We start from the raw sequence: 22050 nt of genomic DNA, 5'->3' as shown, positions 1-22050 counted from the left end.
ACATGGGTCCCCCTTCCCAAAGGCCCACCACCTGTGGGAGGGGCCCACTTCAATCTGACATCACTCGACAATGGCTACCCAGACCGTGAATGGCAACACGATTTACAAGATTCTGAATATATATTTACCTAACTACTACTACTACTACTACTTGCATTGTAAATTATTCTGTGAAATGTATAAAATGCTTAGACGATGACGTACTCCTTTATGCATGTAAATAAAGGAAATTATGATGAAGGAGGCTTGAGGTCAAAATGAGCAAGAACAAAAAAAAACTGATCAGAACTTTGTTGTTTACAAGTTTACTTTCACCTGGAACCAGGCTGTGCTGGCCATCGGGAAGTTCGGGGGAAATTGATTGATTTCGACTCTGTGGTATGCAGGTACAATGTGTAAATATTTTTGTACCTCTTTTTGCATTTGACCCCGCCTACTGATCAAAGACGGCTTTTGGATAGGCTCCAACACGCCCACGACCCTCATGAGGAGAAGCGGATCGGATAATGGATGGATGGATTTCGCATTGGGAAGTACAATTTTGCTAATAATATAATGAGCCAATTAACATTTATATGGTTTCACCGTCTTAATGGCGCTTTGATGAAAACCGTAACAACAATGTGGCCCGTGACAAAGATTTTTTAAATTATTTTTTTGTGAGCAATCTGACATAATTTTTTGCAAATCAATTTGTGCCCTCCAAGTTTCGTCTTGATAGTTTGAGAACCACCGACTTCAACCGTTGTCAGTACAGGTTGAGGATTTGAAGAAATTCTTCCAGTCAACCGAATCGTAACACCTTCAGCGAGGTCCGACCTTGTGCTTTTTTTTTTCACCAGTGACATCATGAAACAAAAGTGGGGCCAGAAGGTCGACATTGAATCCCCCCCCCCCTCCATCATGGAAAGCTGTTTATCAATACGATTGATCATCAGACATGCCACCATGCGCCTGGCGTGCCTGCAAGCCCTCTGAAAATCACTTAATGTGAATTAGTATTGACCGTCGCCCCTCATCAATGGAGGCCAACAGCGGCGAAGGAGTGGGAGGAGGGATGAAAAGAGTCAACATCAGTGTCCGCTCAAGCTGACATATTGTGGAAAAACACGGCACAGTGCAAGAGCAGTGTGCTAACAGCGTCTTGGCCTACACAGTGGCGGTGTGCTTATTTCTGCGGGTATCACATAATAAAGTAATTGGCGTTTCCTGGATGGAGCTGCCATGCTGTTATTAAGGCGCTCGCTTACTCCGTGTTGTTGCTACTAGATAGCACAACAACACAACAAGCTGCTCTGTATTCATACACACCAACATTCAAGATGGTTGTTCGATTTTTCAAAGTTTCCAATTTGTGTGTCTAACATCTGAAATGACACCAAAAGTACACGGTGTTTAATTCAAGTTATTAGTTACGAATAATGCTGGTTATTAGCTAGCTGTATATCGTACCAAATAAAATAAAGAACAGTCTAAAAAAAAGCATTGATTAATGAAACAAAATATCATAATAATCAATAATCAACCAAATAACTAAGCTAATTAAAAGCAATTAATCCACTCTCGGATTCAATTAATTCGTCATTGACCACTAATTAAGTGCATGACTAATTATCAAACAAAATAACTAATGAAAAACTAACCCAATTAAAAAAATAAATAAATGAGCATCTAATGACCAACATTGCGAGCTGACCAATGGACTCATCAAATAATCAATTCACCAAATAACCACATAGACATATTACAGAATAATTCAATGACCAACTAACTAAAAAATGACTCACTCACTCACTCACTAGAAAAATAATTAACTAAATGACTGAATCCAATTACCAATAAACTTAAAAATAGCTAACCACCTAACATGAAAAAGAAAATACTAACAGATTTTCAAAACAGCTCAACGACAAAATAACCCAGCAAATAACCTGTTGGTTAACCAAATAACACCTCAATATGTAACCACCACTAACTAAGTAACCAGCCTATCAACAAAATAGCTGACAAAGTATGTCATCACTCGTAGGATGAGGTGTGAAGTGCTTTGAGTACCGAAGGTAGAAAAGAGCTATCCAAGTGACGGCGCAAAGTAACCAAATAAGCAACAATCAAAGCTTTAAAGTGAGAACATTTTTTAAGGTTCTTTTTTCGAATGGGCCCTGATCCATACGCATGCCCTGCTATACTACAGTATTGTAAACCTATTAAAGCAAAATGCGCGCGTGTGATGAAAACCTTCAACGTTTGATTGATGGTTCTGTCCGGCCATGTTGGGAGGGGGCGTGGAGAGAGAGAGAGAGCGAGAGAGTGAGAGGAAGAAGGGAGGAGGAGAAGTGGGGTCGTTAGTGGGACGTTTTCCCTCCTCTGCTTCACTCTCTCCATCCTGTCACGGTGGGAGCCTCATCTTCCACTATACACCACCGCCACCTCCTCCTTCTCCTCTTCCTCCCCCCGCCTCGCTCTCCACTCGTGCAGGCAGCAGCAAGGACGTCCTCCTCCTCCTCATCTTCCTACTCTTCCTCTCCCTTCTTCTCGTGCAGACGATGCGAGCGACGAGCTGCTAGACCAACTTCTTCTTCTTCTTCCTTTTTCTCCGTGCCGATCGCAGGTAAATAATCGACGTTCGATGCAGATGCTGATGTTGCGTGGGCGACGTACGTGCCGGAGCTGTCCACTCGCTGCGGTGCTGAAACCGCCTTCGAGATGTAGGAAGAGCACGCACGCGGTGGCGGTGTTTTTCCGCGCGCACGTCGCTACTCATGCACGCGCAAGCCCGGGTAGAGGTGGAGTGGCGGCTGCCGTGCCGCTTTTCTAAAAGGTGAAGAAGCCGACGGAGGGCAGGATGGAAAGTTTGACCACATGATCGGAACACTCACCCGTGCACGCACAAACACACGCATAGGCAGACACACGCACACAAATCATACACACTCACACGCTGTTCACAAACACCCCCTCCTTTCAAGTCCGTTGGAGGTGACCCGTGCACTCACGCTCGCACGTACGCACACACAACGCACGCTCACACGCACAGGTCACACACCACTAATAAGGGGAAATCACAGACACACACACACCCACACACACACGCACACACACTTAGCAAGCCTGTCCTAATTGTATGTTTGTGTTAATCGTGTAATAGTGTGTTATTTATTAGTTCTGTAAGTGTAAGCTAGTGGGTTTAACGTGCCCTTGGTGTGTGTGGGTTTTGTGTACTGTTAACGTGCTAGTGTGTTATATTTGTGGCAGGGTGGTCTGTTACTTGTTAGTAAATTGTGTCAAGGTCGTGCATTATTTGCATGTATATTGTGCGCACGGTGTGTAAAATCTCTAGTTACAGTGCGGTGGTGTGTGGCAATCGAATACTGACTGTCTGCTGGTGTGTGTTAGTCGTGTGTGGAAATGGTGTGCTGTTAATGTACTGATTTTGTGCTAGTGGCATGAAGAACATAAACTCATTATGTGTTGTGTTTAGAAACTGTGTGTGGGGTTTGTTGCTTTGAATTGTGTGAAACGTGTGTGTTATTTGTTTGTACATTTTTTGAAAGTGGTTATGTCATTTTTAGTACATTTTATGAAGGATGGCAGTAAAATTATGTGAGCGTTGTTTTTGTTTTTGTAAGTAAATTGGGTAAAGATTGTCTGAAGTTAAAATTGTAAGAAGGTTGTGTGATATTTGTTACTACATCACATGCAGGTTTTGATTTGTTTTTTTTTATCAGTAAATTGAGTTGGCTGTGTCATTTCTTACTGAGTTGAGCGTAAAATGTGAGACATGTAATGGGAGTATGAGCAAGATAAATGTTGTGTTGTGAGTGCAAGTTGTGCGTGTTTGGTTGAATAGTGTAAATGTGTAATATTTGTGAGTTAAATTTGGAAAAATTGTGTGTTTTTTGTAAAATGTGTTTTTAGTAAATTGCATGAAGCTTGTACGATATTTGTTATTAAATTGCATGACATTTTTATTTATTTGTAAATTGTGTGAATGGTGGGAGTTTTATTAGCACTAAATTAGACACTGGAGTTGTATGGCAATAGTGTACTTGTTGTGTGCAAACTGGTCTAGTTTACTGATTGGTCTTGATGTTTAAAGTGTGTATTTGTTGTGTATGGAAGTTACGGGTAGTAGCACTGGTTGTGTGTTATTTGCTAATAAGCTGTGTAAAGATTGCGTGCTCCAGCATTGTGTGCGCGTCGTGTGTAAAATGTGTACTGGTAATGTGATCGTGTGTGTATCGGACGGACGCAGTAAATTGCGTACATGTTGCTCGGTAAAAGTGTACATATTGGGCGTTAGTTTTGCATAAATTGTGTTATCTGCGTGTTGGTTTGTGCATTTTGTGTGTTGTAGGAGTTGAAGACAAAATGCAGGTTGTATATGCTACTTTCGGTTGTCAGTTGGTGCGATGGTGTATGCAGGTTGTGTGTCAGTAAGCCTATTGGTTTATTCTCGTCGTGTGAGAGTGTCGAATAGACATTGCGCACAGGTTGCGTGCTGGTGCGTGTTCAGATTGTGTAGTAGTGCGTAGCTGTATGTGAACCATTGGCCTAGCTGTATTGTGCCATTGTCATCCATCACAAAGCAATCCATTTATCCCATTCATACTTGCAAACGTTTGTTTTCAGGTCTCGGGACTTCTACTTGTCTGCAACCTTTGAATGTGACATTGCTCCGACCAGGCAGGGAATAAAAAGCCATCATGAATTTCGTTATGAAACAAGCATTGGGAGGTAAGATTTTGTGTCTTTTTTTATATCGAGGCACACGTGCAGCACGAGTCAGCAAATTTCTGTTTGCGGGAAGACTTTTCCTGTCAAACTTTAGTACATTCCGAGATATTGCCACTCATTTATCTGCATTGACATCACCAACACGAGGAAGTCACCATGTGAGGACTTGATGTTAGTATATAGAGTTTGAAGGAAATGTTGGCATCAGTTGCGGCGTTATTTGGGTGCGTCTTTATATTTCTGCCAGTTGGAACTTTATCACACACAAGAAATTTGGTCAAGGTCTGACCTTGTGGAGTTGGATTAGACTTTCCTATTTTATGGAGAGTGGCTCATAATCTTCATATTTGGTAAAAGTCGGACAACATTTCCAGCACAAGTTCACTTTTCAAGGGCAGCTGCAAAAGTCCAAAATGTCCGTTTACAGACATGCCCTCCAGACTTTTTTTCTGGGTCTATTCTTCATGGTAGACATGCTAACCAAATGTTATTGTTGCTCCATCAACTACTGCCTTCGGGGCTGAATTTTATTAGCAGAATCATTGCCGTTTTATGGGGAGGCATCCAATTTTGCCACCATGCACCACCCACACACCATGACGAAAACGTTTCACACTTATGTGTAGTCTATCTGTGTGGTATACAAGCTTCAAAATTGGGAAAGTATATCCGTCAGATGAAATCATCTTTGAATGCTACCAATAAATGGCCAAAATGTGCCTAAATGTGGCTTCTCAAACCAAAATGTCAGACTTCCTGTATCTTTTCAAGCATGGATCATTGAGACTTTGGTGTTTTATGACAATAATGAACGCTCAATGTTTTGTTTTTTTTACAATTCAACATTCTCCATCCGACTCATATACATTGTTGAAACTTTGTAGCAATTGAAAAAAAAAATAGGTACATTTAGTATAGTATTTGAAATTTTGCTAGAAATGGACAAAACGTGTCTAGAATGACCGCTTTAAACCTAAATGGCAGACTTATTGTGAGGTTTTGGGCATGGCTTCTAGAGACTTTTTTTGTGGAACTACTTGGGATGACCCGATATAAATTGCAAGTTGCCAAAACAGGCCTTTGGTCTGGATTAAGAAAAAAATCCTTGCCAGCAAAATTTAATTTTTGAGAATGACAGAACTGTCAAAACAGCAATTTATTTATCCTATGAATAATAACGAGAAGGAAATGGAGCAATTTCAGGAGACACAGAATAAAGACGCCTTCTAACCTGCCATCTTCTCATTTTAGAAGATGTGATGCAATCGCTCCCCGTACGCCACATTATCATGTGGCAAGCAACTAGCGATCATGTATGAATTTCATGTGCAAATATGTAGATGGCAAAGCTCTTTGTGCGCCTTGGAGAGTGTTTGAGCTCGAGCATCCTTAGAATTGAGTACTCACTTGAAATGAGGCCCAATGAAAGGTAAGCCTTTGGGGAAAAGGTGAATATTACCCATCATTTATTTAACTCCTTAAAACCCAGTGGAAGAACTGCATAGCGATGTGTGGCACATGCGTACTGGTGTGCTATACACGTGTTCTGGTGCAGTGGTTGTTGCGCACTGTCATGTCATGACATGTCATGTCATGTAATGTAATGTCATCATCCACACCGCTTAACAGGGTCGCGGGGGTGCTGGGGTCTATCCCCGCTGACTACGGGCGAAAGGCGCATTACACCCTGAACAGGTCGCCAGCCAGACGCATGGCTCACACAGACACCGTCACTGAGTGGGAACCGATCCCACGCTGCTCACGAGTCAGACGAGCGCATTGGTACACTGCAAATCTGCTGGTGTTAATTCAACACTTTGGATGTTAATTTTAACACCGGTATAGTGTCTTTAGGCATCCACACTGTCTGTGTAAATGAAAAATAAATAAATAAATAAATAATGCCACGCAGTTCAACCGATCCGCATATACACTGTCCAATTTGGGAAAGTCATCACAACACCAATTCCAAATGGCCAGTACACCCCTTGACGCCCCATATTGTTATGAAAATGTATTTTCCTAATAGCAGGGAATTCATTTTCAGTATCCACACGTACATACATTTGATTCTGGCATTCAGTTCCGTAGTTTTTCACTCAGGACATAGTAGGACTAGACATTACATATTTGACAAGACCACAACATCTGGTCTGGATAGAGTAGCACACGGGTCTTCAATTCTCTTCCTCTAAGCACGCTGTCCTGCCTGTTTTCCATCTCTCCCAGCTGCAACACACCTGGACAGTGGACCTTGAGGAACAGAATTGAAGAAACCTTGTTTAGCATCTCTCTGTGCTTGAACAGTGCCTTCATTTTGACACTGTTCTGGTTCACCAGTCGTTTCAGTCTGGGCAAGCTTTAATCACCTGATGGCAGTTCAGATGTTTTGTGGTCTTACAGAGTCTTTGGTCCTTTCAAATTCACATGGCAGCAAAACTGACAGTACAATATGGACACAAAACATTAACATTACATCCTCAAGTTCATTTCCTGTAGGTCCACATTGGCCAAATGAGAAGCTCCTGGAATTTTGTTTGCCACTCAATAGTCATAAATTGAGGAGGCTTTGTTTTCCAGATTGGAGAAGAGTGTGCCAATTTCATGGACATAAACAATGTGGCAATGAACTGTTCACAGGAGCACTTCAATGCAATCCAATTTCTTCAAGGACGCTTGGCTTTTCATATCATCTCATTTACGTGTTACATTTTGAAGGGAGGAATAGGAATTGTGACAAATGACGCTCATTAGACTGAACGGAGTCAGCTGTGCTACTCACCAGTCCAAAAAAAAGTAATGTGCAGCTCACCACTCTCGCTACCTGCACCCGCTTCAACCAAAACAAGTTAAATACCGTGTTTATGAACCCGATTGGCCGTGTAGACCATGGGACTATGCTAAATAATACAACGTATGAAATAGAAAAGTCAAGTGGAAACCAAGTTCTGAAGCAAATTTTGTTCTCTTCAAATATCAGCGTGAAAGTTTTACCTACCTTAGGGAAGTTTGATTCCGTCTTGCAAGCAACCATGAAAATTATGCTGAAGAAAATTATTTTGACTACAACCAGTCAACTTCAATAATTAAGTACGGGCATGGCTTCAATTTCACCAATCAGGGTTTTAACAACGTACCAATGTTACTTCCTCGACGTTTCAACACGTGTATATTTGTAGTGTAGTGTGCTGGTGGGTGGCTTCTTTTAGCCTAGGCCAGGGATTGACAACTTAAATGATGGAGAGGGCTGCAATTTTTCATTAGTACTACAAGGAGGCCACATTGAACCTCCGTAACCACATGTATAAATGCCAAGATGCCATTTTGAATACGGACATAATAAAGTATGTGCGGCCTGTCAATAGCAAAAAAAAACAACCAAAAAAACGTAATTATCCGCCAATGGAATGTATCTTTATTGATCCGAAACACATCTAGAAAAAAAATCTCACGCCACACCACCAAAAAAAAAATAAACCGGCAGAAAAAGTGGAATCTTTCTGCCACCTAGTAGACGACAGTTTAATTGTTCCGCCTGTCACTATACATCACTGGCTTAGATAGTTGAACAGCGATACTTGATTTACCGTAAATGAATAATCTTCTGAACGTTGAAGGGAAATTGGATAATTTCCTGTCGCACACCTGAGGACAGTAGTTGGGAATCACTGATTAATTAAAACATGGCAGCCAGACTTTATGGCATTGTGCTGTGGGGCTCAACGTGTGTAGAAAGTTGAAGCTCCAGCCAACTTTGCAGAGCATTTGACTTCCTTTTCATCTAACTAACCACTATGGAGTGTGCGGCGTATTCGTTGCAGGCAATTATGTCGGCCTCTTCATGTGAGCTACCGGCGCACGTTCACACTCCATCTGCTCACACCCGAACCCAACACTTGCATTCCCGCCAACTTTGTCTCCGGCTTCTGTGCTGCTGCGAGGGTCCTAATAGTACGGCGCACGGTGGTTGGGTAGCACATCAGGTCCAAGTATGTACGTGAAGCAACAGCCAGTTGGTGGTGGTGTTGCCTATTGCAGCACTATGACACTGCCCCAGGAAAAAATGTCAAACCAGCTCCACCATAACCATTTTAACTTATGAAGAAGGCTAGGTGAATGCCTATATTGTCTGTGGTTGACTAAAGGTGCGATAGAAATTCATCCATCCAGCCCGCTATAGAGATTAAATTGCGGGAGCGCGGCACGGTAGTCGACTGGTTAGCATGTATACCTCACAGTGCAGAGGTCGTGGGTTCGAGATTCCGGCTCCTTCCTGTGTGGAGTATGCATGTTCTCCCGGTGCCTGAGTAGGTTTTCTCCGGGTACTCCGGTTTCTTCCCACATTCCAAAAATCATGCATGGCAGGTTGATTGTCCACTCTAAATTGCCCCTTGCTAAGAGAGTTGACATTACACAAGCTTCAGACAAAATTCCGGCGCATCATGATTAACGCAATTCATAAAACAGGTTTAATGGCTCAAATGCTGTTTTTTTTTAGCTTTGTTCTCTTCCACCATAGTATGAATGTGTAAAGTGTCAGTCGGAAAATACTGGCAGTAATTTGTACTTCACAGCTAAATTGATTCAAAGTTGACTTGATCATTTAAGTCCCTGTGAAGTGAAACTTCTAATTTAGGCACTACATAAGAATGTTAACAGCCATTTAAGGTGAAAAAAATGCCAAGCATACGAAATGAGTCTTGAGAAATGTGAAAAAAGCATCCTCTAACGTGGACACACTTGCATGAAGTCCCTATCCACACGCTGGCTGTCAAGTCCAACTTTGTTATTTCCTCCCCTCGCGCTTCTGCCTTCTGTTCATGTTCTGAGCGCAATCATGGCTGACAACGGACTGTCAGATGGGAATATGCATTTTCGGGGCGTAGGCATAGCTAGCCAATTGCACGTGGCAACTCTGCTGGAGAACCACTGATGTGAACAAAGGCGCTCAGTTTCCTATATAGTGTGGGGGATATGACTCATGGCAGACTCCCAAGTGTGTCACGCTACGGCGTTTAAAAATCAGGAAAACTGAAATGGTGAAAAATTCTCTAGCTCAACCATTATTCTTAGTTCTCAGTCATTGCACGTGGTTCAGCAACTTTCCTCAAATATTGATGCATTTCGAAATGAATCTCCAAATCCACTTCCAAGGATCTACTTAATTCAGGACTTGGCATTGAATGTTTTCCGTAGAGCAGATGTAATCTATCAGGTTCAGGTTCAATGTGCTTTCGAGTATGTTGTCGAATGTTTTCACACTGCGGAATTCTATAGTGACAACGGTTGGTGGTGTGTTCATGAAGGTTGGACACCAGTAAACTATTACTGTTGTAAACACTGTCGGCATGCATAAAACATGAATGTGGAATGGAACTGTCTTCGATTTAATGTGCTTATGTGGTGGATCCCCTCAGACTCACGCGCGTAAAGCCTTTGGCCAAATAGCTCATTTTGAGCAAAGTGGACAAATGACAAATAGATTCTATCTGCAAGTCAGGAAGAATGATGTTTGCATATAGTGAGGGCTGTGTCTTGGTGTTCGTGTGACTGTGAGAGGGTGTTCATGGCTCCCGTGGCGTCCGCGCTGGTGAAGATTTTTCGCCCGTCACATCAAAACTACTCGTAAAAAGCCGTCGGCATCTGTAACCTCTGCAATCAGAACACTAGCCCCCCCCAAACCCGCTCTCCATTGCTCCTCCCCCTTCTCTGGCCTGTGAGGAAGAGGCGAAAGATGAAACGGGACAAATTGGTCCTTTCTAAGCTGTTAATGGAGGATGTTTTGTCTCACTCCAGCTTCCTCCTCCTCCCCTCCCCTCCACAACCGCATCGCCTTTCAAGTCATCACGTGCCATGCATCCATCCCGCTGGTGTTAGCCCCGCCCATCCCACACTTCTCTGGGCCTTTCTTCCTGACCAGCACCGTCCCTCCCTACTCCCCCTATCTCCCTTCCTCCCTGTGCTGTCATTACTGTAAATCTGAAGGGCAAAGCGAGGAAACCACAATCAGAGAAGCACAGGGGAAAATGGAGTGTGTGTGCTGGAGAGATGGAAGGGAAAAGGGAAGAGGTGTAAGAAAACACGTCATTGACTGCACATCACAGTGAACACAATCTGTACTGAATTCTAAAAAAAAAAATTCAGATCCAATAGAAAATAATGATAATTTGTTCCCGAGTCTAACTTTGATCGGCGATGTTTACGTACAGAAATCCGATGCATATTCACGCTTCACTACTCCTAAACTAACATATTCACGTGTTTTTCTTTAAAACCTATTCACAACATATTTGCCCTAACAGTCACCTATTGAAAGTTTTGGTGAATTCTGTCTAATTCGGAGAGTAGTACAGTAAACGGTGCAAAGATCTCATTATGAGTTGTCATTTGACAGATTTTTTTTTCTATAACTTGCAGGCGCAAACTGGATACGAGTGATGTATGCTGGTTGTACACCCAACTCAATGCACTTAATACGCAACGGTTTAGAAAATAGTTTAAAAAAAAAGAAAAAAAAGAGACTTCATGCTGTTTAGTGTCACTCCAAGTTGAAGTTAAAACGAAAAGAATTACATGTACTTAAAACAACCGAACAACTTAACTTAGGAATGTTCCTGCTCCATTGCCTTATGTTAACATATTGTCAAATATAAAATGCCGTTGCGCAATGGTTATTTTAGCACAAATTATGGCAAGACATGTAGACAGACAATATCACAGTCCTCACAGGTGATATATCCTTTAGCCTATGCAAAAAAAGAAAAAAAAAGACTTACTGAAGTGTATTCAGTCACTAACAATAATGGTGGTTCTTGGTTTGTATATAACTGCATTGGATACATGTGAACACACCAATTAATTTGCTTGATTAAATCCCAAATCCGAATGCACCAATTGTTGACGGAATTTTTCCTTATAAAAAAAGATTTGAGATACAAGGGAGCTGATTTGAGATGCAAATGTGGTCAAGGAACAAATTAAACTCACATATCTGGTGCATTTATTTCCAAGTCAAATCATCTGTAAGCCATTTTGTGCTGCTTTTGGACTTCCAGAGAACATTTGATGGCTGGCAAACGATTCCAAAAAAATCGCACATGAATAGTCAATACACAGCGTGGTAATCAACAGCAGCGGCATGCTGGGAGATGTGGACCTCAGCAGCAACAGCCTGCTCAAATAAGTAAACATTGACTGTCAGTTGCTGTTTGTGTTTCCGCACACATTATTATATATATATATATATATACATATATACTGTAGAGATGAATTGTGCAGTCAGTAGGCGTGTGTGAATATTTGCTGCGGCTGTGGGCTGTTTCAAGTTGACACAAAGTAAAAAGCTGTCAAAATAAAACCAGTAACATTGATTTGACATGTCGAATTTCTGGCTAACACCACCTTGCTGACTTTAACACCGGAAAAACGCGGAAAAAAGCCAAACTAAAAAGGTGAACACACAACAGGGGTGTCCATTTCTGCTAGTTGAATTCTAGTGAGGTTTGGAGTTCAACATTTAAAGGGCTCTTATTTAAAAGTGAATATATGCCTGTCTAAAAAAGTTCACTAACTACTTCAACATCAAATATGTTACTGTACCCTTTGAAACAAATTGATATACCAATTTTCAACCTCTCACCTCCTCCAAAAGTTTCATTTTTAATAGGTTTGTTTGAAAGCACTTTCTTTCGCACTCTTCATACCAGAACGAGTATTCACTCTTTAAGTACTCACCAATACCAAGTACCGATACCTCCTGTACTTTTGACTTCAAATTTCATTGAACACGTTGAGAAAGAACTTTTAACAAAGACCTTTCTTTCTCTCACAGATGATATCTTGCAGATGTGTTGAACTGCTGCAGTGCAGTGCAAAAAACTACTACAGAGGAGGATTTGCTCGGGATTATGTCAGATTTTTATATTTTGCTTTCAAGCCGGGGTGCCCAAATCCAGCCCTCAATTGCCCCATATTCAGTCTGAATTTTCCCTCCTGCAACACACCTGATTTACATGATCAGGATCATTATCAGCTTGCTGATGAGTTGATCATTTGAATTTGGTGCGTTGGATGAGGGAGATATCTAAAACAGACAGGATAGGACTTGGGCATCCCTGCCTTAAAGTGTCCCTCTGGTAACCCATCTTGAGCTATTGATGACTAAACAAGCTATAAATAGATAAACCACTTGCTATTGAGTGATACGCCAGATCGCTTGACTTCTGATTTTTTTTTTCCTCACCAGGTGACCCTAATAAGCCATAGTAGAAAGAACTGCGGGACAGGCTGCCACCGCACCACCCTCTTCCTCATACAACAGCAACACGTTCTGGAATCCAGACTCTTTATTATTATTAATTATATATAATATCATTAATTATTAATTATTTTTATATTTAAACAGAAAGGATATATCCTGACTCGCATCGCAGACAGGCTTCCACCTTTACATGCGACGGCTGATCATTTATTTTGTGCCCCAGTACCGGCCTTGTCCGACACAGAGTAAGCAAAATGGCCATCGTCAGTGATGGAATGACGGACATTCTATCTGTATCGATCTTGCAGATTGGCCAAGAAAATACCGCATTGAATTGGCGAGACAGCCAAGAAGGCTTTCAACGCCGCCTCTTGCGGGAAGTCAACACATGCGCACATTAGCTATGATAGGGTCTCGACAAATGGGTTCCGTGAGCTATTAGAAGTTTGCTTAAATACAACCAGTGTAACTAAAAATATGTCTGGTTGTAGTTTTTCTTGCTAAACCATGTCCATTTTTGCTTCTGACTACTACAGATGAACTTTATGTATCAGTGGTTGGTCTCAGAAGCCTCCACGTGTACCCGATACTTTAAAATAGGGCCGGTATCGAAAATCGGCCTGATACCGATAATACTAGCCCAGCCCTGGTTTTTAATGAAGAAAATAACAGTGTATTGTATCCAAATAATAGAGAGCATAAAGAAAAAACCCAGATTTTATTCATTGTAATTGTGATACATATTATAGTATTTGTGTGATAGAGGTGCTTTTAAAAGGTGTAACCCAGTGAGTGACTCCAGGAACTAAAGTTAGTCGTCATCATTTCCCTTTCAATAAACTGCATCAAGTGCATTGTCAACTGTGGCGCTACTTCCTCACAAAGCTCACACGTAACTCTAATTCTGGCTTGCATCACAGAGCAAAAAAATGGACCAAATTGTAACTGAAACTCATAAATTGATGAACTCATGTGTCAAGGGGCGAAAACATTTTCTCCTGTAATCTGTTCACGTTGTTGATTATTTTCAGCGTTAATAACGTTAAAAAGATACACATGTACATGAAAAGGAATCGTAATCTGAAGGTACTGCATCTCTTCTCCCTTCTTTTTCATCTTCTGCCGGACACATCTCGGCACAGACAAACACAACGACTTCTTGTGATATTTCATTCAAACAGGAGGCTTGCACGCATGGTGGGGAATGAGGCACGGCGTGTGTTATTTTTCCCCTTCAGCACGTGCTCACACTCTCACAAATAATTTTCCACCGTCTCGGCCAAGCGACGGCCGGGGAAGGCGCCTATACTTCCCTGAGATAACACGACACGGGCTTTAAATAACACACGCTTACTGCCGCCTTTCATCGAGAGAAACGTTTTCGCTTGGGTGGCCAAGCCCAGCCCAGCCGACAAATTCAAATGAGATTTTTCACACTTCTGCTGGCTCCCAAGAATCACGTTTGCGGCCGCCAACACGGGGGCCCCTCTTTTAATCCACTTCAGAGAAATGGAGGCCGTCTAATCCTGATGAATTGATACATGATAATGGAATCGGACGCCTTCGGATGCCCACCATACCCAGGACGCCAAAAGAGAAGGTTCAATCCTTTCAGTGTTTGGCTGTGAGGTGAACATATGAAACCGGTAGAAAAAATATGAGCCAACCAATAAATTAATTGCACTTTAATTACTGTTACATCATCAACCGCTCAGCTGGAACCTTATTCCCTCGTTGCTTCCTCACACACGGGTAAACTTTCCAATTATCCGGGATTCACTTGAGCTGGTCGGCAGGCATTAAATGCAGTGTGTGTCGGTGGGAAATTTCAAGATGAAGCTTAAATGCACCGTAACCTTTGCTGGTGAACTTTAATTTGACCTTCTCTAAACTGTTGAATGTACTTGTCCAACTGCTCAGATTTGCAGCACTTTGACTATTTTCTCAAAAAAGGAGATGAGTGGCGAAGTTGGGATTGATTTTCACCCCAAAATTGTGAGAAAGAAAGTAAAAAATGGTTTCACGTCCCGACCCTTGACACATAAGCTAATTGCTATTGCAGAAACATTAAAGAACATTAAAACAAACCTGGCTTGCAAAAATAACCGGTGACAGTCAGGTGAGCTATCTTATGTCATAATGAATGCCTGAAGTTTTTCAGCATGCGCTTTGGTATCATGAAAGTATCTTGACCTAAATAACTGGCCTATTTTTAAAAACTGGGATTATGCTAGCTGAGTCTTTACTAGCATCAAACGATGGTTAGCGAAAATGAAAGTCAGGCTAGTTGGCTTACGTCAAAACACACGCTTCACATTTTATGGCATCATCCTTGAATATCTACGTAATTATTTGCGCAACCTAATCTGACATGACCAAAATATCAGTTGGCATTTAAACAAAATTTTAATTTTTTTGTCTTTGTTTTGACGGGCAGTCTATAAATGACATGTTCATGTTGCCCTTTTGAGAGAGTAGTTCCGCTCCACCTGTCCTTAGAAAGAGTCTCAGCGTGAAGATGATGGATGAACTGATGACGTACGTGTCATCCTTCATCCCGCCCTGGAGGCCACTGAATTGCACTGTGGTCTCGTCTTCATCTTCTTCAAAAGAAAGGTGACGAATGACAGCAGCTGACCTGAAACACGATGATCAAATGACCAGATCACAAACGCATCTCCAAAATGAAGTGCAAAATGCTGTTATCGCGCAGCACATAAACACTGACTCCCACTCAAACTGGCGGCTGCAAAGCATTGCTGTTCTGCTTCAGTCCTGCACGTGTCAACAGTGCGTATTGTAATGTCGTCCAGGAATGCCTAAAAACGGAAAAGCAGATCTAATTTGGTCATCATCGGCTTAAAGAGGTAGTCAATCGAAAAATGTTTCTAACCATAACATATTCTATCCAACTGCAAAATCCATTTGTTTTGATTCATATCGAGGGGGGGGGCATCCATTTTCCCACTTGCTGTCAACTGAAGATGACATCTCAGCTGGACTCAACTCGTAACTCCTTTATCTGCAGAGAACATTAAAGCAGTGCTGTACGTGGCGCAAAATTAGTCAGACAACAACAAAAACATTTAAAAGAAGAACTTAATCACATAAAGACAGTAAAACAGCCCAAAACACAACATCAGTCCAGTCACATGCTGTGTCAACAGCCAAAAGATAAAAATCAGTTTTAAGATGCGTTTTCATCCTCGGTACCTCCAGTAACGTCTGGTCCACTGAGCTGAGGCCCTGGACAGCTGTGTAGGGCTGGAGGAGCTCAGAGAGGTAAGGTGGTAAGATTAGAAAACAAAAGAATCTTAAAATAAACGCCAAAATATACTGGGAGCCATTGAAGAGGCCAGAATTGGAGTTGTGCTCCCACTTATGAGCTCCAGTTAGAAGGCGAGCAGAAGCATTTTGGACCAACTGGAGATGCTTGAGGGAGGACTGGCTGACTCCAAAATAAAGTGCGTTACAGTAATCCATCCGAGATGTGACGAAGGTATTGATTACTGTTAAAAAGTGCTGTTGAGAAAAGAGAGGGTCCACCTTGGCCCCCCCCCCCCAAAAAAAAGCTGGATTTAACAACAGCACCAAATTGCGCGTCCAATTTAAAATCACTGTCCACTTTAAGACCCAAGTTCAAGACCGTTGTCTTTAGACCAGGAGAGAAGTGGATTTTTTGCTCAGGCTGCGATTTTCACGAAGCCAGATGCAGAAAACAGGTGAACCGTAACAATGATGTCATTTTCAGTCAACAGCACGTAGGAAAATGGCCACCTCCTTAGATTGATAAAAACGGGTTGATTTTTCTGGTTAATTCATATGAGAAACGTAATATTAATCAGGAGTATAATGTTTAAACTAGCGGGTGTGCATAGAAAATATAATTGGAAAGAAAAGTTTTGATTTGATTTCCCCATTAAAACTAGAGGTTCATTTTCCAGTGTTGTCCGCATTTGGTTTATAAAAATGCTTTTTCATCCATCTTAATGATAACTTAGTAAAACTTCCATTCCTTCCTGTTATCATAGATGAACATGTACAATAAAAATAAATAAATACATAAACAGAACAACTAGAAATGATCCACAGAATAAAAAAGAACGTACACAACACAGCCAGTGCCCGCCCATTTATGGTTGCGCTCTCAGGTGTTGTTTGATGCATGATCCAATTTGCTATGCTGACATTCTCTAAGTAAAAACACTCCGTCACAGCTTTTTATTTTTTGCAGTATGAATGTTAAAAATATTACTTTTGCTCGTACAAGCACAAGATGGATGAGGAGGTTCTAGAACAACAACAGCAGCTGGCGTTCTTCCAACTGCATCTAGCTGAGCGACGTAGGCGAGAAGCATCTTCCAACAAACACAACACCTTAATCACATCAGTGAGCAGTCTTGTTTTTTCCATTACGTGAACCATTATTTTCCCTGCATTCACAAAATAACTCGTATTATTCCTCCTCGAGCTCATTTTAAGAATGCGTCGCAACCGTGAAATTAACTGTAAAAATTCCCCAGTAGATTTTCTCCGCCCGAATAATCACTTAATGGCTGTCGCAGTGCAGCTTAGGCAGGACAGTGGCTGTGAGCAAGGACGTTCTGCGATACCCGTGACAGGCGTGTGAAGTTTAATACTTCGCCGGAGCTACATTGTTGAATGCAATCGTAGCTACTGTAAACGCCACATCGGCACACTTTTCTTCAGACATAGAACAAATACAAGTACTGTAGTACACGAAGCTCCGTCAGTAGGAGGATTCCAGTCACTGCCGAAACTTTCCAAGTTTACCGTCATTTGCCAGCAAAAATAGAGTCTGTCAGTACAAACGAAATGCCTCTGACTAGAATGCTTGCAACCAACTACATGACTGACTTTGTCTTCAATTGACAAAAATAAATACAATTTCAGTAATATGATATATATGTATATATGTTACCTAGGTGAAGAATTCACATGCATGGCAATCATCAGCTCATTTCAATTCTGACATTACTTCGGAAATCCAAGAAGAGCAGAGAAGTAGTTACAACATTTTCCGGACTATAAGCCGCAGCAACTATTTTCATAGGGAAAACCTCAAAACAAAACAACACACAACCCACACCGGGCTATAAGCCGCATTTATTTTTTATTTTTTTTACTGCATGTCCAGAACGATTTTGTACTATGAATGCACATAAAGCGACATAAACAGATTCCTAAAACAGTGCCCTTTAACATGGCAACTACCTGGCTAATTTAAACAGAACAAACCCAAGAGAAAAAAAAAATCCAGATTTATTTAGCGAATTTTCTGACCTATAGATCACCCCGACCGCTGAAAGAAAAATCCACAGAAAAGCCGCATTTTTTTTTTTGTATTAGCCGCATGGTTCAAAATCTAGGGAAAAAGTAGCGGCTTATAGCCCAGAAAATACGGTACTGATTTTCCAAGGAATAAGTACCTTTCCTGTAGCACTACAGATTAGCTGTGGAGCACATTCAATGGAAAAAAAATACCTAAACGTTTCAGAATAATAGATTTCTTCTTGCATTAATGAATTAAACTGTGATATTTTTGCTCACGGTTGCTCACAATCACATGGTCAAAATTGCTCAAAATTATTTTTTTTTACAATAGAATTTGAATGTGTCCGTCTGGGCTTGTCCCAGTTTTGACTCCCATAAGTCTAGCTCTTGTGTCTCTATGTTCTGGTCTCGGGCAAGTCTTGGGCTTGGTTCATGCTGGTCTCAAGCACAGCGCTTGAGTGTCTATGTCAAACATCAAAATGCAAACAAAAAAAGCCGAAATGTGTAAAAGCTTCTATCACACATCACACTCCTCTGATGCAGTTAACTTTGTAAGGGCACTGTGCGAAAGAGACCACAGAAACAGTCACAAATTTGTTTCCTTCCAAATCATTGTGTTTGATACTGGAGCATCAGTCAAAAAAAAAGGAATATTTGGGTTTAGGCCTCGCTCCAGACAAACAGTGGTGACGGCTGCACAGATTGACAGACGCTCATTGATCTCAGCACAGACGGGACTCCTCGCCACCACTGCGGCGGCTTTGCCGGGATGACTCATTGTGTTTGCGCTGAATATTTGCACCTGCATTATGCAGCTCCGCCTGCGTCGAGAGATTTGGCGTCAAACGGCGAGGAAGAGCAAATTGGAAAGAACATACAGGAGGCAAGGAAACGCAGTAAATTGTGTCATCTTACTGATTGCAATGACTTTTCGGGTCGTGCTTTGACATAGCAAAGATGTCTCCAATTAAAAGCAAAAATGAGAAAGTCTTGATTGGTATAGCCTTGACAAACAACAGATACTATTTTTGACCTTTGCTGTCTTTCTAATTGAAAACAAATCATTTCATATTTTTGTTTGGATTGGAGAATAAAATTCAAAATGATTAAGATCCTTCAGAACATTCAAGTTTAAAATAGGGCTGACACAATTGAATAATTCAATTCAAAGAAAAAGGTCAAAAACAAATTTCAGCCTGAGCTGAAGTTTAGCAGTCATCATTTTTCTTCATGGGGGTCTGGAATGGGTTAATTGGATGTTTATTCATTTCAGCTGGGAAAGATGATTTGAGATACGAGTGTGGTCACGGAACAACTCGTTTCTCATTTCCCCACTCAAATTGACATTCATCTTTTGTTATTTCTATTTATTTGTTAATTTTTCAGGGCCCATCTACAGAAAATATTCAACTCAGGAGTGGAGATGTGCTGTGCCAAGTTCCATCTTTGTTGCCCATTTCCATCTGCGGTGCCTTTCTGCCAGATATGATTGCAAATAAATAGAGCTGTTTTTCAGTTGTAAGATGGTTCTGATCATTTAGGAAGCATTGTTCCCTAAAATAACCCGCGGTGACGTGGCCCGGCTTCCCTTCGCTTGGCACCGCGACATGAACTGGATATCTTGTCTTTTCCCTGGCGGGGGCTCAAACCTAGCGGCCGAGCCCAGCCGCATGTTCTTGAACGCCAGCCAAAATGGCCGCCCCCCTCGATATGTGCCGCGCTCGCTCGCTGATGCTTCGTGTCTCCCTCGCGGTCGCTGAGAAACAAACGATCCGCTCGTCACCTCCTGCACCGTCAAGGTCTTGTTTGTGGCTCTTAGGAGGGATGATTGGCCCTCACGCTTTCATCTCCGCCATCGCTCGAGCTGAAGCCGAGCTGCTGTGTTCTCCTTTTTATCTCGGCAGTGTCGGTTTGACAAATATCGGGCAGACGGAAAAAAGCCCTTCTGGCCCACGTGCTGGACAGTGACTGAAAACGAAGATGTTTACTGCACTGGTAAACTAAAGATTCTACCTTTACAAAGATGAGGGAGGCATAAGTCTCACATATGGTTGTCGTTTGCACCGACGTACGACTGCACTGCGTCATTCTCGGAGCTATTATATTGAGCCTCTCTCTTTGATACGTTACTCAAAATAAAGAGTGACATTTCAGGATGAATCTAAGATGCGCCATTACCTTTGCTGGTGAGTTTAAATTATCCTTTAAATGTTTTAATCCAACTGTTCGGCATTTCAGGTGTTTTTTTTTTACCCCCTTAAGGATGAATTCTGTGACCACGCTTGTATCTCAAATCATCTATCTCCACTAGAATGAATGGAAATGCAATTAATTGAAGCCAGCCCCCCAAAACACCCAAAATGTATTTCCCCCACAAACATCTCCTTTTATATGAGATAAATAATATCTTCCTTTTGGCGAGTAGTTTAAATGAGGTAGTTAAAATCAATTCAATTCAGCCCAATTCCCATCACAGTATTGATGAAAGTGAAGCCTGGGGGTGAATTTTTTTTTTTTTTTACAGAGGGCGCGACTGAGTTGGTTTGAGAGTTGTTGGCTAGTGCTTGGAACCCCTAAATTCCATCCATTTTGATCAGAAAGCACACACATGAAATAGCAGTGAAATCAAAGCTATGCAATTAATCGTCCACCTGTCTACCATGCTTTCGATTGGAGCTCATTTGGACGAATTTCCTAATTGGAGTTCAACTATAGGCTTGGTTCCGATTAGGCTTGGTTCCCTGCCAGATCTTCACTAAAATAGCCGCCAAGTTGTGGTTGAAAGGTATTATTTAAGTAGATTTATGGGGAGGCACATAATCCAGAGAGCCACTTACAATACGTGTATGCAAACAATTAAAACATTCCTTCTTCCATAACATTGTCCCCTTGAAAGCAAGTGTTATCTGTATATATGTGGTCTAAATTGTGTAACTGTGAGGTCAATTTGGGACGACTGCTGTTCACTTGGCTTCCCAGCGTCTGAATTTAACTCCTGCAGGAAGACTCTGTATGCAAAGGTCAGAGGTCAGGATCTCCTTTTCAATCTGTGTCGAGGCCCAACGCTAATGTTGCGGCAGAGCATGAACGTGCTGTTCTTCTTGAGTCTAAATCCTCCCTGCATGTGTCCCGCTGCTCGTCATATGCCGAGTGTCCCGAAGAGACGATTGTGTGTGTTTCCGCCCCCGCAGGGCCAAGTCAAGCCGAAAACGCCGTCGTGATGTTGCTTGGTTCTCACGGCGGAACCGGGCTGTTGCTTTGAAAGTAATGTACGTCTGAGCCATGTGGTGGAAGGGAGGTGGTCAGAGCAGGAGGTCCGGGGGCCACAAGGCTGCTGGTAGGACGGCGGCGATAGCAGCGACCATCTGTCTTGTGAAAATGGCGCCTTCAGGATTTATTATTATTTATTTATTATTTGTACCTTCGCTTCATTTTGGTATCAGTGATGCAAATCTTGCGATGTTGTTTTTGTCGCTACAAGCAACTTGAAGTGCTTCAACAATCAGCTGGTAGAGCTGTGGGGGTTCAGTATTTTGCTCCTGGATGTTTTGTAATAATTATGGGGCGACTGGGGATCGAACTGACAACCTTCAGGCTGCTGACGCAACCCACTGATGCATTTTCTTACTCTCAGACGACTGCAAGAAATGAAACGTCTCTTTCCAGCATTTCGAGATTAATCTTGGGCAAGATCCTTTTTTTTTTTTCTGAATGAAATCCAGGCAAGGATACTTGAAGCTAACATCCACATTTTTGTT

General features: G+C 41.9%; 1 protein-coding gene across 1 annotated transcript in view; it reads left to right on the top strand.

Annotated features, from left to right (window-relative positions):
* The first annotated feature begins 2335 nt into the window (after positions 1-2335).
* Positions 2336-22050, top strand: part of LOC148337994 (complexin-2-like) — a 59058-nt gene continuing 39343 nt past the window's right edge. The window contains exons 1-2 of the mRNA XM_088294740.1: positions 2336-2611; positions 4633-4737. Of these exons, the coding sequence (XP_088150866.1) occupies positions 4707-4737 (31 nt within the window). The 5' untranslated portion in view covers positions 2336-2611; positions 4633-4706. The remainder of the gene's footprint in view (positions 2612-4632; positions 4738-22050) is intronic.

The sequence above is a fragment of the Idiotropiscis lumnitzeri genome, chromosome 4 (genome assembly GCF_059441095.1).
Source record: "Idiotropiscis lumnitzeri isolate Australia: NSW breed Sydney's pygmy pipehorse chromosome 4, RoL_Ilum_1.0, whole genome shotgun sequence".
Classification (NCBI taxonomy): domain Eukaryota; kingdom Metazoa; phylum Chordata; class Actinopteri; order Syngnathiformes; family Syngnathidae; genus Idiotropiscis; species Idiotropiscis lumnitzeri.
The sequence above is the reverse complement of the archived record's forward strand: the minus strand, read 5'-3'. Positions and strand labels throughout refer to the sequence as shown.